At 32.6% G+C, this 15,548-nt stretch overlaps 2 protein-coding genes across 6 annotated transcripts; one reads left to right on the top strand and one right to left on the bottom strand.

The window, feature by feature from the left end:
• Positions 1 to 132: 132 nt before the first annotated feature.
• On the bottom strand, positions 133 to 3,753 carry LOC111278061 (glutathione S-transferase T1-like). Of its 2 annotated transcripts, XM_089746139.1 has the most exons (8): positions 3,571 to 3,753; positions 3,411 to 3,484; positions 3,198 to 3,258; positions 3,016 to 3,069; positions 2,516 to 2,595; positions 1,900 to 2,105; positions 730 to 945; positions 133 to 268 (listed from the first exon to the last, which is right to left on the bottom strand). In XM_089746139.1, exons 1-7 carry the CDS (start codon positions 3,633 to 3,635, stop codon positions 733 to 735), a joined length of 753 nt encoding a protein of 250 aa, XP_089602265.1. In that variant the 5' UTR covers positions 3,636 to 3,753; the 3' UTR covers positions 133 to 268; positions 730 to 732. The 2 variants fall into 2 exon arrangements, with proteins under 2 accessions (XP_089602265.1, XP_022720234.2); XM_022864499.2 differs by lacking the exon at positions 133 to 268 and having other exon boundaries at positions 505 to 945; positions 3,571 to 3,751.
• A 4,815-nt stretch (positions 3,754 to 8,568) lies between these two features.
• On the top strand, positions 8,569 to 13,738 carry LOC111287007 (multiple C2 domain and transmembrane region protein 7-like). Of its 4 annotated transcripts, none has more exons than XM_089746136.1 (3): positions 8,685 to 8,999; positions 9,964 to 10,093; positions 10,362 to 13,738. In XM_089746136.1, exon 3 carries the CDS (start codon positions 10,432 to 10,434, stop codon positions 13,450 to 13,452), a length of 3,021 nt encoding a protein of 1,006 aa, XP_089602262.1. In that variant the 5' UTR covers positions 8,685 to 8,999; positions 9,964 to 10,093; positions 10,362 to 10,431; the 3' UTR covers positions 13,453 to 13,738. The 4 variants fall into 4 exon arrangements, with proteins under 4 accessions (XP_089602260.1, XP_089602262.1, XP_089602263.1 ...); XM_089746137.1 differs by having other exon boundaries at positions 8,952 to 8,999; positions 9,964 to 9,993; XM_089746134.1 differs by lacking the exon at positions 9,964 to 10,093 and having other exon boundaries at positions 8,569 to 8,999.
• Positions 13,739 to 15,548: the final 1,810 nt, after the last annotated feature.

Raw genomic sequence — 15,548 nt, 5'->3', positions numbered from 1 at the left:
CTTTGTGTTTCTGAAGCCAACTCAATTTCATTTGGGCTACTTTTGAAGTTTTTCTAGAAAAGATTTTCGACGGAAAGTAGCTGTGTGTGGACGAAACCATTGTTCACATGGATTTTCCTAAGCAATTTGGGCACTTATTCTATAAATGGGAAGTGACATGTCTTGATAGTATGTGCTCAAATAGGTGTAGAATCATCATCTTCATCAAATGCATTCGAATATCATCATCCGTTGTCACCATGATCATCATCATCATCACCATCATCAACTGCATTCAAATTGTTTCAAAAGAGTGTATCACTATCATACAAAACTATTTCAACATTAATTGGTGTATTTAGTCTGCAAATTCTCTTTGTGAACTTCACGAGATGACGTAAAAAAAATTAAGTATTTATTTGTTTCATATACTATATGCTTTCAGTCAATTTAGTATTTAAAAAATAAAAATTCATAATTAAATATTTAAATTTATATTAATACTAAACTGATAAAATATATATATAGTATAAAAACCATTTTTTTATTTACCCTAAAAAAATGGATACTAGATTTGGTGATAAGTACAAGTGATGCACTATAAACAAGTGTAAACCATAGGTAAAACAAGTGCGGTATTTCTATAAGCTAATAATGGCTTATGAATCATTAGCGTAGCCTTTATTTGTTAAAAAAAAGAACGTTAAACTCCACAAATTCTGGTGATGAATAAAAGTAATGCAGTTTCACTGGTCACATTCTTGAAAGCGATAGCTTTTTCGTGCTAGATCCACCTCCATCATTTGCTCCCTTTGACCGCTCATTCTGAAGTTTTTCTTTGACTTTCATGAGGATCTTATGCACTTCATCAAAGTGAGGTTGCGTGGCATTTCTTGTATTCTCAATCCACTGCTGAACTTTCTTGTGTGGACCCAATAACCTAGTGCGATCCTTCTCATCCAAAACCTGTATCCAAGAAATTTTTATCAAATCTCAATGTCTTTCCAAATAGTTTCAATTTCTCAGTACACATATAGATCTGCAAGCCATGCAGGCATAATAAAGATTCTGGAATTAGCAATCCTAAGCTAAATTTGAAGTGATAAGATATAGAAAGAATTTTTTTTTTTTTTTTGCCGCACATATAGAAATAATAACTTAGAATAGTCACCAAATAACATTTACTGGAATTGTGTAAATAACAGGAAGCACAGCAAGTTAATTTTGGGTATGTTTTGAGCAGAAACACATAAATCACTGACCTATGTTTGAGCTCTTTTTTCAAATATATATATATATATATATATATATAGATTAACATGACAATCTCTTCTGCTGAAATGTGGGGCATGAAAAAGTACAAGTGAAAGTCCACAAAATTAAAATTGAAAAGTTTGCCATTTTTATAGTAGTAATTAAGCAGAACAATCATGAATATTGCTGTAAAAACGTGCAAATTTGTGTATATTTTTCTCCATGTAAGAAACCTAAAATAGTGGCTCCCCCAAAAAGAACTCTGACTCAGGAGAATTGGCTGGGAGAACTATGCCAGCTTGACATTTTTCTTACCTTTCATGTGTTGTTTTGTATCTCAATAAGGGTAGATGAGATAAAAAAGGAAACAGATGATAAACATCGAAAAGGACCTCATTTATATGGAGCTTATAAAGGATGCGGTCCTAAAAAGTGCATAATGGGAAGATCCATGAAGAATCCCATGTACTGGGAAAAGTCTCGGTTGCTCTTCTTGTTGTTGAGATGATAATGATGAGTGGTTGTGCATGTTTATCTTCAAGAAATGAGGTCATCTATGGGGGCACAGCTGAATCTATATCATAGAATATTATGTTCCACCAGAGAAGTAATGGCAACAATAAAGAATTGAAATGTGGACAAAACATCAATTCATAACAAATATACCTCAAGTTGCATTATGTCACAAACGAGGCTAAGATCTGCTATAGATGGTTGGTTCCCACCCAGCAAAAAACGCTCATTACTCTTGAGCCAAATGGACTCTATCTTTGACAGAGATGAGGACAGATGTTTCTTAGCTTCAGCAGCTGCTTGTGGATTCAATGGAAGGCCACGTAAAGGTGCTAGTGTAGTATTCAGAACGTATGTGACTGAAAAGAGAAGCATTGAGTTCAAAAGCCATATCTCACCCGAGGAAAGGGACACTGATATGCATAACCACATACACAGGCATATGTAGATATGAGATAACAAAGCCATATAGATAAGCAAAAAGGATTAGTGTTTAAGAGAGATGCCAAAAGTACAGAATGTAAGATACTTTAGCATCTCTGATAGTCCAATGCTGGGATTAAGGGAAAGAAGTGCACAGATGTAATTCTTGAAATGCCTACCTAGAGAACATGCTGTTATCTGTAATAGCATTGGTCCACAAAAGGATAACAACATGCCATAAAACAAGAATGCAAATACCAGCAACGTTATCCTACACCATTAATGACAAATCACTATGAACAAAGAAAACTTAATAGTTTGATTCTTTTCAGGGTTAATTATACACCTGGTCCACGACGTAAGTTGGAGTGATGCCAATCCAACACTGAGTGTATCTTACTTCTCTTGAAAACATCAGCTGGATACCTTAAAACAGCAACATGAAAATTTGTTATAATTGACGGCATATTCAAACTGAATGTGAAATGTGCTAAAATATATTGATAATCTGTGGTTAGAACTGCACAAGTTTCATTAACACAACAGTCTATAGAACATAGACATCGGCACATAAGTTGGTTGTGTTATAAAATCCTTCGAATGTTAACATCCTAGAACACTGAGCCATGGACATACCATCAAAGTTGTTCAACTATCCATGTGAAAATAGGGAAATAGCACTGTAAATAAATATGGTATATAAAATCTGAGCAAGAACTCCGACATGTAAGCAACAAAGAAATTCAATATCAATATGCACTATCCATGTCTGTACTCGCCTAATTGTCCAAGATACAACGTAAAATAGATCGTCACTAAGGCGAAAGGGAAAGCAACTGCACTTACCAATGATCTGCAACTCCAGGAAATGCACAAGCAAGATAGATAAGAATGGCGTGGCTGCAACAAATATATTAGTGAATATACATACATACATACATACATACATACATACATATATATATATATATATGGAATCTTTGAAATAAGGGGAAAATACAGGGGTAAGCAAAATCTTCTTTAATTACCTCTCAAACAACTTAAATCTTCCATCAACAATGGCCGGCAGCTGTTTCATGGGATTTATTTCTGCAACAAAATCATCGGAATAAACATGAACACGTTGTCGTTAATCATTAATTTCCAATAATTCGCAATTTGAAATTCTCATAAAACTAATTAAACGATTAATGACAAATTGGTTTATAATTTTGAATTATGAATTAAGAATGGAAAAGTACCTGCGAATTCAGGAGTTAAATGCTGACCCTTTGAGATATCTACTCTGATCTCCTCGTAGTCTATACCATTTACCCTAAATTCACAAAAAAAAAAAAAAAGGTGCGAAATGAAGCAAAATTTTAAAAGAGAGGAACACCCAGATAATAGTTGAAAAGTTACTTGCAGAAGATGATGACAGCCCTGGATGGCTGCGACATTCGATCTGCGTATACTTTGAGCTTCATTTTCCCTTTATCTTTCCACTTCCCTCTCTCGTTTCTCTTCTCTTCCGCCTTTGTTTAATTTTGCTTCCGTCTCCTATTTAGTTTCTTCACCTGTCCATCGACTGTGCACAGGAAAAGGAGGGCTTTTTTTTTTTTTTTTTTTTTTTTTAACGGGTTTGAAAACTTAAGGAGTGTAATTTTTTTATTCTTTAGAAAAATAAAATAAAATATTTAAATCTTATACCAAACATTTTTTATTACAAAAAATTATTTTTATCCACGTTAAATAACTTTTTTTTCTTAAAATAGTACTAAATATTTTTAACACTTAATAATTACTAATACATTGAGTGAATATCTATAAAAGTATATCTATAATAATGAGTTAATACTTTATATAATAGGTAGAGTTTCGACTAAAATATTTTATTATTAAAAACTGTGTTATTTATTAGTGAAATATTAAACTTTTAATTTTAATTATTGAGATTTATAATCTCAAATAAAAAAATAAAATAATTGACTTGGTCTAATTAAAAATGAAAAAGGATAACACTTGGATTATTGTTTTAATTTCGATTTATGAAGTATTGTTTATAATATTAAAAAATAAAAACAATGCAATCCTTCTGCTCTACTGTAATTAACTTCATTGCAGTCACTGACACTTCGGCGTCCATGGCTACTGGGTAGACTTCAAACTTTCATAGTTATACACTTAGTCAAACTTTCAATTTTATAAAGAGTCGTATAAGCGTATAAGCTAGGGTCGACAATTCAATTCGTCTCCGACGAATTCGATTTGATTTTATAAAATTAAGTATTTATTTTAAAATTTAGATTTCAGATTTAGTTGGATTGAATTCGAATTTTAAATAAATTCGATTCGATTCGATATTATATAAAAAAAAAATTTTAATTAATTATTTAATTTTTTATTTATATATTTATATAATCATATTTTTAAATATTTATATTTAAAAAATAATATTTTATTACTTTCGAATCAAATCGGGTACAATTTATATAATATCAGATCGAGATCGAATTCATATATGAAAAAAAATTCGAATATAATCGAGTTCAAGTTTAATAACACATAAAATCAGATCGGATTCGGAGAGAATAAAACCTGTCCTGAACTCGATCCGATACCAACTCTACATATAAGTTAGGTAAATAATTAGATTTTAAATTTTATTATTTTAATTTTAATTTTTGACAACTATAAAGATAAAAAATTATAAATTATAAATTATATTTTTAATGATATATCCTATACTGTTAAGTTTTCATACATGAATAATTGTAAATTGTAAATGGTATTTACCAATCTTAATTTTAAAAAATAAGAGATTTAAAACTATTAATTTATTAGTCACTGAAGCTTTTGTATAGTGGTAAGGAATAAATCTTAAAATTTTAAAATTTTAAATTCAAATTTCATTATATATAAATTCGATTTTAATTTTAGATTGAATTTATTTAATTATATTTTGATTTATTTGTTTGATTATTAAATAATTTTTTATATATAAATATAATATTTAATTATGATTGTAATTTTTTTTTACATTTGTAATTTCATAAAATTAAAAATAATATCGAATCAAATCAATTTTAAATTTTAAATTTTAAATTTTTTTATTCGATTCAATTTATTCAAATTTTATATTTTATAATTCGTATCTATTCATATAAAAAAAATATTTTAATAAAATCAATTCAAATAAATTCAAAACAAATTGAACTGATAATTCGAATTTTCAATTTAAATAAATTTGAACTTTAATTCAGTTTCAACAGAATGACTGTAATCATCGCTACATCTGCTAACCCATACTCCAACATAATTTTGATGGTACGAACAACCCAAAAGTTTGCCTTCATTGATGCGGAGGTCACAAAATGTTGATCATCCCATATCAACAGAATCATGACAGACTACTAGCTACCATGAATAAACCTACAATTATGACAACAAAAATTCAGATGGAATCAAACTGATTTTACAATGGAAGGTAAAACCTTCAAAACATCGTCTGATCCACAGAACAGGGTTCTCCCATCAGGATGAAAGGTAATTGAGCGAACCCTGTAGCCTGAAAATAAGGAACTTACACATTTAAAAGAAATATAATAAGCTATTGAGCTTCGATGCAAATTGAAATAGTGAATGAAACTGTGAAATTTTTAGAATTGTGTAGTTGATTTAGAGATTGTGTCGGTAGAAAGAGAGAATAAATGTCTGAAATGAATGAAATCATTAATAAATTAAGTAAATGTGCAAATAAGCATTAGACTGAGGGAAGGAAATGGGCTCAAAAAATAATTGAAAATTTAGATTTTTTTGAAATTTTAATATTTTGAGTTTTTTAATTTCATTAATTTAAATTTTTAAAATTTGATCAAAATAAATAAATTTAATTCGAATTTAAATAATTTTAATGACATCATTTATTCAAATTCAAATCAAATTAATTCAATTTATTTGATTCGAATTGATTTTTTAATTTTTTAAATTTTTTTCTTAATGTTTTAAGTAATTAATTAACATTTGATAAGAGCATTTTAGGATTTAAAAGATAAATCAAAATTTTCACTGTAGAATATGAATTAACAAGACTCCGAAGGCACTTTTAGACTGAGCTAAGATGACAAGTCGACCTTATTTATCGAAATTGACCTCAGCAATGCCAGCATAAAACCACACCTGATATGAATATAGCCATGCTGATGTGTCTCCCAAACATTGAAAGACAACGCACCACGTCAGCATGAATCGGATAACATCAACCTGGCCGTCTCTCAAGAATTAGTTATTCCAATTTTCCATTCCAAAATAAAAAGACTTAATTCTTTTGACATCTCTTCCTTATTTTTTATTTTCTTTTTTTAATACTAATTTAAATGTCAAAACACAATAATAAAAAACATCTATGATATTTACTTCTAATTTTCTTCCAGTATTATGATTTCAAGTTTGTCTTTCAGACTGAGGTTGACACAAGCAGCATTAAAAAAAATTAAACATCTATTGTTCAGTCAATAATGTAATGAAACTGGTTGACTAGATTTGATCCAATTTATTAATTTTGATGTGAGAGAAAGTTTAAGAAAATGAAAAAAAAAAGCATGATTTGTGCATGTTATATTCAATCAATAAATTTTTACATATAAATGAATGTTTAAGTAATTGACGGTTCCTTTAAAAAAAAAAAAGTAATTGGCTGTTAAAAGTACTTTTACGATTATACAAATTTCGGTAACTTTGCTTAGTAAAAACAGTGAAAAAGAGTAAAAATTAATATTAATTTAATAATTTTTTTAAAACACACGTGAACATAAAGTAATCGTAAAACTTAGAGAGAAGAGGGACAGAGAGACGGCAACGTTTGTCTGACGCTCCTGTCTTGTAGTCTTTCGTTTTTCAGAAACTCTACGTGCCAATCAGAACAATGCCTTGATATGGGAGCAATACTGCACACGTTGGCCCATCTGACTGGAACCCAAAAATCCATGCTGATCATATCATTTCACCGAAGACCATCAAACGATCGCCACGTGTAAAGCAAATAAAACATGATATCAACGACACAATGGACAATCTCAACGGTTAGCTGAGGGGGTTCTGTAACCACGAGGCCCACTAGATTAAATGTCTAATCTTTCTTTGTTTTCGTGAAAGTGAGAAACATGCAGGAGGCTGATCGACGAGCTCCTGCATTGAAGCCGTCACATGGCCAATTAATATCGTCGACAGGCTTTACGTGGCAAAGAAGAATCGGCGCAGTTAACCACTTCGCCAATTAATCGCTATGGAGGGAGACGGATTGAGCGAGATCCCATTTCTATTTTTCAACTTCGCAATTAGGAATGGATGAGAATTTGAGCATTAAAATTCTTTGTTTCCCGCTAAATACGCAACTAAACTTTAAAATTTGCAATACATTCAAAAGTGAATTAATTTGCAAAATTATAAATTATTAGTGTTTGTATTTAACTATCCTTAAAAAAATAAAATCTTAAAAATACAAAAAAAAAAGATTAACTATTAGAATTGAGAATGATCTCGATATTTTTACTTTAATACTTAAATTAGATATCAATTTAAAAATAAATTAAAAAATAATTAATGCTTAAGGTTTAAAAAATTAAATAGATTCGAAATATTTGAAAAGAATTATTTATAGTCATTGAATAAGAGTTTTGAACTTAAGTTGTCCGTTATCAACTTCAAAGAATTAAGGCTAATCGTATAAGTTTTAATTGAATTGATTATTGATTATTTATTTAAAATGTGATAAGTCAATATTTTAAGATATTGGTAAATAAATTGTTAAAGTGATTAAGTTGATGTCCGACTCGAGAATTAAAATTAATTAAATATGTTAATTCGATTAAAATGATCAAAATATTTTTAATTATCAATTGATTCATACTAAAAGAAGAAAATTTATTTTTGCCTTGTTTGCACTAAAATACCCTAACGATTAGGTTTGTTAATGAATGGACCATGAAGACATAGTTTAATTTGAACTATTAATCATATTTCTATTCCTTTAATATGAACCGTTTAGCGAATTTTATATAAGTTTCACAAAAATTATATATTTTTAGGAAAGTTTGAAATCTAATTTTTGAAAGTAGTAGGTTTGTTAGTGAACGTAGAAAAAATTTTCTATAAAAGAGATGAAACCACTTCCACTTGCCAACCAACAAAGTTTCAATTAGGTGAGAATGCAAAAAATAAAACGAAAATTAATGTTCCATTGAAGTAGCCACTAACCGCAGTTAAAAAATAATTACACCACGGAATCCAAGCGGTCCAACTAGATTATTGCTAACTTAACGTTTTCCTTTTTACTTGGTGGAGATAAAAAACAACTGGTCCAATATCGTACAGACATTGGTGCAGATCTCGTTTTGATCACCATCACAAGATAGCAGATGTGAGCACCCAATATCACACCTCACGATAGTCACAATAAGGTGGTCCAAACCTTATCCTTCCTCTCTCTCTCTCTCAATTGAAAATATTGAAATCCTAACGTAAGAGACAAACACGACGAATCAGAATCGAAAACGACCTTATTTGGCCAACTCTACGTCCACTCGAAACCAAAAAATTTTCTCTTCGTTTTTTTCTTTTTTTTTATAAAATTTTCCTGTTATATCAAATGGCTGCATTGATGTTTTCTTCCTCGTTTATCGTGCCTAGGCTTAACCTGCAATAACTCATTTCTTTTACTTTTACTTTTACTTTTCTCAGAAACTTTAATGCATTGCAAATGCAAAATATTTTTATGAAGAGAGGAGCGAGCTTGCCATTTCTTTGAGAAATGGTTCGACTTTGAAGACGTTTCAGCTCACATTTTAGATCAGGTGAATTTAAAAAAAAAATTATGATTTTTTTTTTGTTTTGATAAGTGGCGTTTCAATGACCAGCTCGATGAGTATGGCTTCACGCTTTTTAGTTTCTGAAGATCTGATTTTGAAAGTACATATTTGTGTGTTTTTGTGAAGAAAATCCGATACTTTTGTTTATTTTTAACGAGAAAAGAAACAAAATATTAGTCCCTTTAGAGTAAAATTTTAACAGATGCTTTCTGTTATTTTTCCTCAATTTCATTGTTCAGATTTCTAGTCTGTTGTGCACTTTTAATGGTAAATTTATAGTTTATATTAAATAGATTTCCATTTAATCGTCTTTCCTTTAACCTCTGTTTGGTTGCCGAGAAAACCAAGGAAATTAGCTAGCAACCACTAAGTACAATGTTTCGTTTTCAGTGTACGCTGATATATTTATTTATTTATTTGAAGATTAAATAAAGCGGGTGACTTGAAGCTTTTCTTTTTGTTCTTTTTCTAAGTACTTTACAAATTTTCTTTTCTTTTCTTTCCTTTTCGTTGTTGAGAGATGAAGACAGTGTTGAGAACTTGAGATCCTATACTTTAATGGCGTATATTCTGAGCAAAAGCTCATGTGTTTTAAGTGTAGTAAAAGGATCTTTAGCTTAAAGAGTGCAGAATCATGTGCAACGTAATAGCGTCATGTTTAGCTCATGTGTTTAGATCTTCTTTTAAGACGGAGCTTTGCTTTTGTGCTTTTTAAAAAAGGACCGATTTCGTTTCTTTAATTATTTTATTTCCAAGTCAAATTTAATATTTTAAACTTGATTTTTCGGGTCAGCTCTCTGTAAATTTTTTATTAATAATTAAATAGAACATGGAAGAAGAAGGGAAAATACTATTTTTTTTTCTCAAAAGTGTTTATTAACGTTAATTGGTAGTCTTGCTTTGTTTACTATGAAGTCACCGTTTTCTAAGGCTCCATATATTATTGCAGAAACGTTCTATAAGCTGAAAATTCATTTGGGTATGTCCTGTTTCCAATATTTGTGAATCAGTCTCCCTTCTTGTCTCACTGTATCTGATTGGTTCCTCGCCTGGTCGATGATAAATTGATAATCATTGTTGTAAGGGTGCCTTTGCTTGTGATAAATTCTCTTTACTATTGCATGTTCTTATGTGAACATTGTCTGCATTACCCTGAAAAGTGAAGGTTATTGTAAACATATGACAATTGCCTAAGGTAACATTAATCATTAATAATTGTGACCATCTATCACAAGCTATAAGTCTTTGTTTTCAGGTGACTTTGATTTTTCCCTGCAATTCTTTTCTTTCCGTTACAGGTTCATTGCCAATAGATAATAATAGCTTCTTGGTTAATTCCTGCTGCAGGTACCTTTAGCTATCTGTCGTTTCTGTATTTTCACATTTCCCTCAACAACATCACTTTCTTGCTCATCAGATGAGTAAACTTAAGCTAGGGATTGATGTCGTCAGTGCCCACAATCTTTTGCCTAAAGATGGGCAAGGTTCATCCAGTGCCTTTGTGGAGCTCTACTTTGATGGTCAGAAGTTCCGTACCACTATCAAGGAAAAGGATCTCAACCCTGTTTGGAATGAGAGCTTTTACTTCAACATCTCTGATCCTTCCAACCTCCATTATCTCACTCTTGATGCCTATGTTTACAACAATGTCAGAGGTAATAACACAAGAGCGTTTCTCGGGAAGGTTTGTTTGACCGGGACTTCATTTGTTCCCTACTCTGATGCTGTTGTCTTGCACTACCCATTGGAAAAGCGTGGCATATTTTCACGTGTGAGAGGAGAACTCGGCTTAAAAGTTTATATTACAGATGATCCATCAATAAAGTCCTCAACCCCGGCACCTGCTGTTGAATCTGGGCCTGCTAAAGAACCCCACGTGACTCATATGCATGCCCAAACAGTTCAAAACCCGGTCATGAAAGACAGAGTTGAATCGAGTCACACCTTTCATCATCTTCCCAACCCAAATCTGCATCAACATGATCACCATCATTCTTCTGATCCAACTGTTCATCATCATCACGTACCAAAGTTTATCGCTGATGAGATGAAACCAGAACCGCCTCCTCCAAAGCTTGTTCGCATGTACTCTGCAGCATCTGCACAACCTGTTGATTTTGCACTTAAAGAAACCAGTCCCTTTCTTGGTGGGGGAAGAGTTGTCGGGGGGCGCGTTATCCATGGAGACAAGACTGCGAGTACTTATGATCTTGTTGAGAGGATGCATTTTCTATATGTAAGGGTTGTAAGGGCTCGTGAACTTCCTGCAATGGATGTTACAGGGAGTATTGATCCATTTGTGGAGGTAAAGGTTGGGAATTACAAAGGCATAACAAAGCACTTTGAGAAAAAGCAAAATCCCGAGTGGAACCAGGTATTTGCCTTTTCAAGGGATCGAATGCAAGCTTCTGTTCTAGAAGTTGTGATTAAAGACAAGGATCTGGTCAAAGATGACTTTGTTGGAATTATAAGGTTTGACATAAGTGAGGTTCCATTACGTGTCCCACCAGATAGTCCTCTGGCTCCGGAGTGGTACAGGCTTGAGGATAAGAAAGGAGAGAAGATAAAAGGTGAGCTGATGCTTGCTGTCTGGATTGGAACTCAAGCAGATGAGGCTTTTTCGGATGCATGGCACTCTGATGCAGCTACACCTGTTGATAGCACACCGGCTACATTCACAGTGCTACGTTCAAAAATATACCATTCACCACGGTTGTGGTATGTGCGTGTTAATGTTGTCGAGGCACAAGACCTGGTGCCAACAGAGAAGAACCGTTTCCCTGATGTCTATGTTAAGGCACAAATAGGCCACCAGGTTCTCAAAACAAAACCATGTCAAGCTCGAACTCTGAATGCCATCTGGAATGAGGATCTTCTGTTTGTTGCTGCCGAACCCTTTGAAGATCTTCTGGTTCTTTCAGTTGAGGATCGTGTGGCTCCCGGCAAAGATGAGATCATTGGAAGGGCCATTATCCCATTGAACTCCATCGAAAAGCGTGCTGATGATAGAATGATTCATTCTCGTTGGTTTAACCTTGAAAAGCCGGTTGCTGTGGATGTAGATCAGTTGAAGAAAGAGAAGTTTTCTAGCCGTATTCATCTTCGTGTTTGTTTGGATGGAGGATATCATGTGCTTGATGGGTCTACTCACTACAGCAGTGATCTCCGCCCTACAGCAAAGCAACTCTGGAGGCCACCAATTGGAGTCTTGGAACTTGGCATCTTGAATGCCGTAGGTCTCCATCCCATGAAAACACGAAATGGGAGGGGAACATCAGATATCTACTGTGTAGCAAAGTATGGTCACAAATGGGTCCGCACCCGCACCCTTGTCGACAATCTGTCTCCAAAATATAATGAGCAGTACACTTGGGAAGTTTTTGATCCAGCTACCGTTCTCACAGTTGGAGTATTTGACAACGGCCAGCTCGGGGAGAAGGGTTCAAATGGAAGCAAGGACTTGAAGATTGGGAAGGTTAGGATTCGTATTTCTACATTGGAAGCAGGTCGCATATACACTCATTCTTATCCATTGTTAGTTCTTCATCCTACTGGAGTTAAGAAGATGGGAGAATTGCAGTTGGCAATACGATTTACATGTACATCTTTTGTAAACATGCTTTACCAATATTCACGACCACTACTACCCAAAATGCACTATGTAAGGCCCTTCAGTGTCATGCAGCTTGACATGCTACGCGACCAGGCTGTCAATATAGTGGCAGCACGTTTAGGTCGAGCAGAGCCTCCACTTCGGAAGGAGGTAGTTGACTACATGTCTGACGTGGACTCACACCTTTGGAGCATGCGTAAAAGCAGAGCTAATTTCTTCAGACTAATGACAGTTTTCTCAGGATTGTTTGCTGTTGGGAAATGGTTTGGGGATATCTGCATGTGGAAAAATCCTGTCACAACAGTTCTGGTTCATGTGCTTTTTCTAATGCTTGCATGCCTCCCAGAACTGATCTTGCCTACAGTTTTCCTTTACATGTTTCTGATAGGGGTGTGGAACTTCCGCTATCGACCAAGGTATCCTCCTCACATGAACACAAAAATCTCACAAGCGGAGGCAGTGCACCCTGATGAGCTTGATGAGGAATTTGATACGTTTCCAACAAGCAAGAGCCCTGAGCTGGTCAGAATGAGGTATGATCGTTTGAGGAGTGTGGCTGGTAGAATTCAGACTGTGATTGGTGATGTTGCAACACAGGGGGAGCGTTTTCAAGCACTGTTAAGCTGGCGAGACCCACGTGCTACAGCCGTGTTTATTACATTTTGCCTTGTAGCTGCCATAGTGTTGTTTGTGACACCATTTCAAGTGATAGCAGCCTTGGCAGGGTTCTATGCGATGAGACACCCAAGATTTCGCTACAGGTTGCCACCAGTGCCAATCAACTTCTTCCGCCGGCTGCCTGCCAGGACAGATAGCATGTTGTAGGCCATTAACGGGATGTTTTTGGCAAGACAATCAAAATCTCCGAGTGTTTTTCCAAGTCCTCGATCAGTTTTTCCTGGTGCATCATGGTTCTTGTCAGCAGGAGTTTTGCAGAGATTTGAACCATAAATAATGTGTATCTGCTCTATAAGCTGAATCAGAATTAGAATAAAGTGAAGAGTAGTTACAATAATTAAGCTTTTCAATGCTCTATTTATGATTTCTATACTCTCTTTAAGGTCTAATGTATGTTATACCAAACAAAAATAGAAAAATTATGAAAGTGGAATTTAGTGCGGTGACATATAGCTTAAAATAAAGTAAAAAAATAAAAATATAATTAAAAAATGGTAAAATATATCATGGACCACTCCATTATAATTATGTTTTTAAAATGATCATTTAACTATTAAATTTTTTTATTTAATCACTAAAATTTGTGTAAATAATTTTTTTATCATTCAATCATTAATTTCTAACGACGTACTGATATGACAATATCACATCAATTATTGAATATCACATAACTTTAGAATATAAATGTTATAGTCTTTTATCTTACTCTAAGAACTAAAAAATTATACTATCAGGTATTAATAATAAAAACTCATAATAATATACTAAAAATCATTAGAGCAAGAGAGCACTACTTAATGTTCAAAATTTGGAAGCTAGCCACAAACCACTCTAACAGCTTTATTCATTTCTTGCCAAATTTCACAACTCTATTTTATTTGGTTCTTGCTTTCATTACTTGTTTTCACTATTTCATATTTATTTTTTGTTTCCTATTGTATTTTAAAAAGTAAAATCTTTATAAAAAAGACATGAGCAAACTAATTAAAATTTAATACACATTCAGTGACCATTTCCACCCATGTTTTTGCTTGCATTCCTGGCCCTCGGCTGCCCATTTTTCACCACTTGAATCCAACATGGTTCACTTGACCAGGGTCTTAAGCATCGGGCCCTTGCTTTTGACCCATTCAAAACCTAGACTGGGCCACCTGAGTACTGGTTTAGGCCTGGACAAATTTTATTGCAAAATTAACTTTAATGGGTTTGAATAAACAAGCCCAAATTCATACAAAAATTTTGGGCTTGAGATTCAATTTGCTAATTAGATCATATTAGTAATACGTACACCCACTTTGTGCAATGAAATTACAAATTTCTCAAGCTTATTATAAAGTCCTATTCAACTTCAAAGTCTAGTCGCTAGAGCATGGGTCATGAACATGAAAAATATAAGAATTATTTTGAAAAAAATCTGAATTTAACTCAATTAAATCTGCATTTATATTATAATATAAATATTTACAAAAAAATAAAAATAATAAAATTTAAAATTTTAAAAATAATTCTATTTCAATTTAATAAAATAAAAATATATTTTATATTTTTATATCAATATTAATTAAAACATATAATTTTTATATAAAATATAATATAAATATAAAACTTTTAATATTTTACATCATATAAATATATAAATCATCAAATCAATTAGTAAATTCAAATCCAGAGGCTCCATCCTATCTATGACAATAAAAAAGTTTTTGTCCAAAGTCATATCAATCTATATCTCATTCCAATCAGTTACTTCATTATTTTTTACATGTCATTTTAGCACGTTAGCTTCTAAAATTTTTTCAACATTGGAAAACGATTCCGTGTACTCCATTTCTTTAAGTGGAACAAAATAGTGCAAAATATAAAGTTATAAACTCAGATTTCTTTAGAAATATTTCAAATTCTATGTCACTTCATTATGTTTCCTACTAAATTATCGTACCACCGTTCTTAACTATCCTTTTTTTTTTTTAAATAAATTTTATAATTTAAAATACGATACGATACGATGATACGATATAAATATAATATAAATATATAATATTTTATATGATATAAATATTAAATATTTAAAAAGTTATAAAATATATTTTAAAATTTAAATTGATACGACGTAAGTGTTTGGTAAAATTCTCTGTGCTATGAAAGGATGACGATAAGTTGGTTTCCGTCGTACCCAAATGCCGAAAGACAAGTGACCCGCGGGGGGCAGGAAGTGGGCAAAGTCAATTTGGCCACCAATGGCT

This window comes from Durio zibethinus, chromosome 17 (genome assembly GCF_047325235.1).
Source record: "Durio zibethinus cultivar Kanyao isolate XHJ-2024 chromosome 17, ASM4732523v1, whole genome shotgun sequence".
Taxonomy (NCBI): Eukaryota; Viridiplantae; Streptophyta; class Magnoliopsida; order Malvales; family Malvaceae; genus Durio; species Durio zibethinus.
This window is presented reverse-complemented; position numbering and strand designations above follow the sequence as displayed.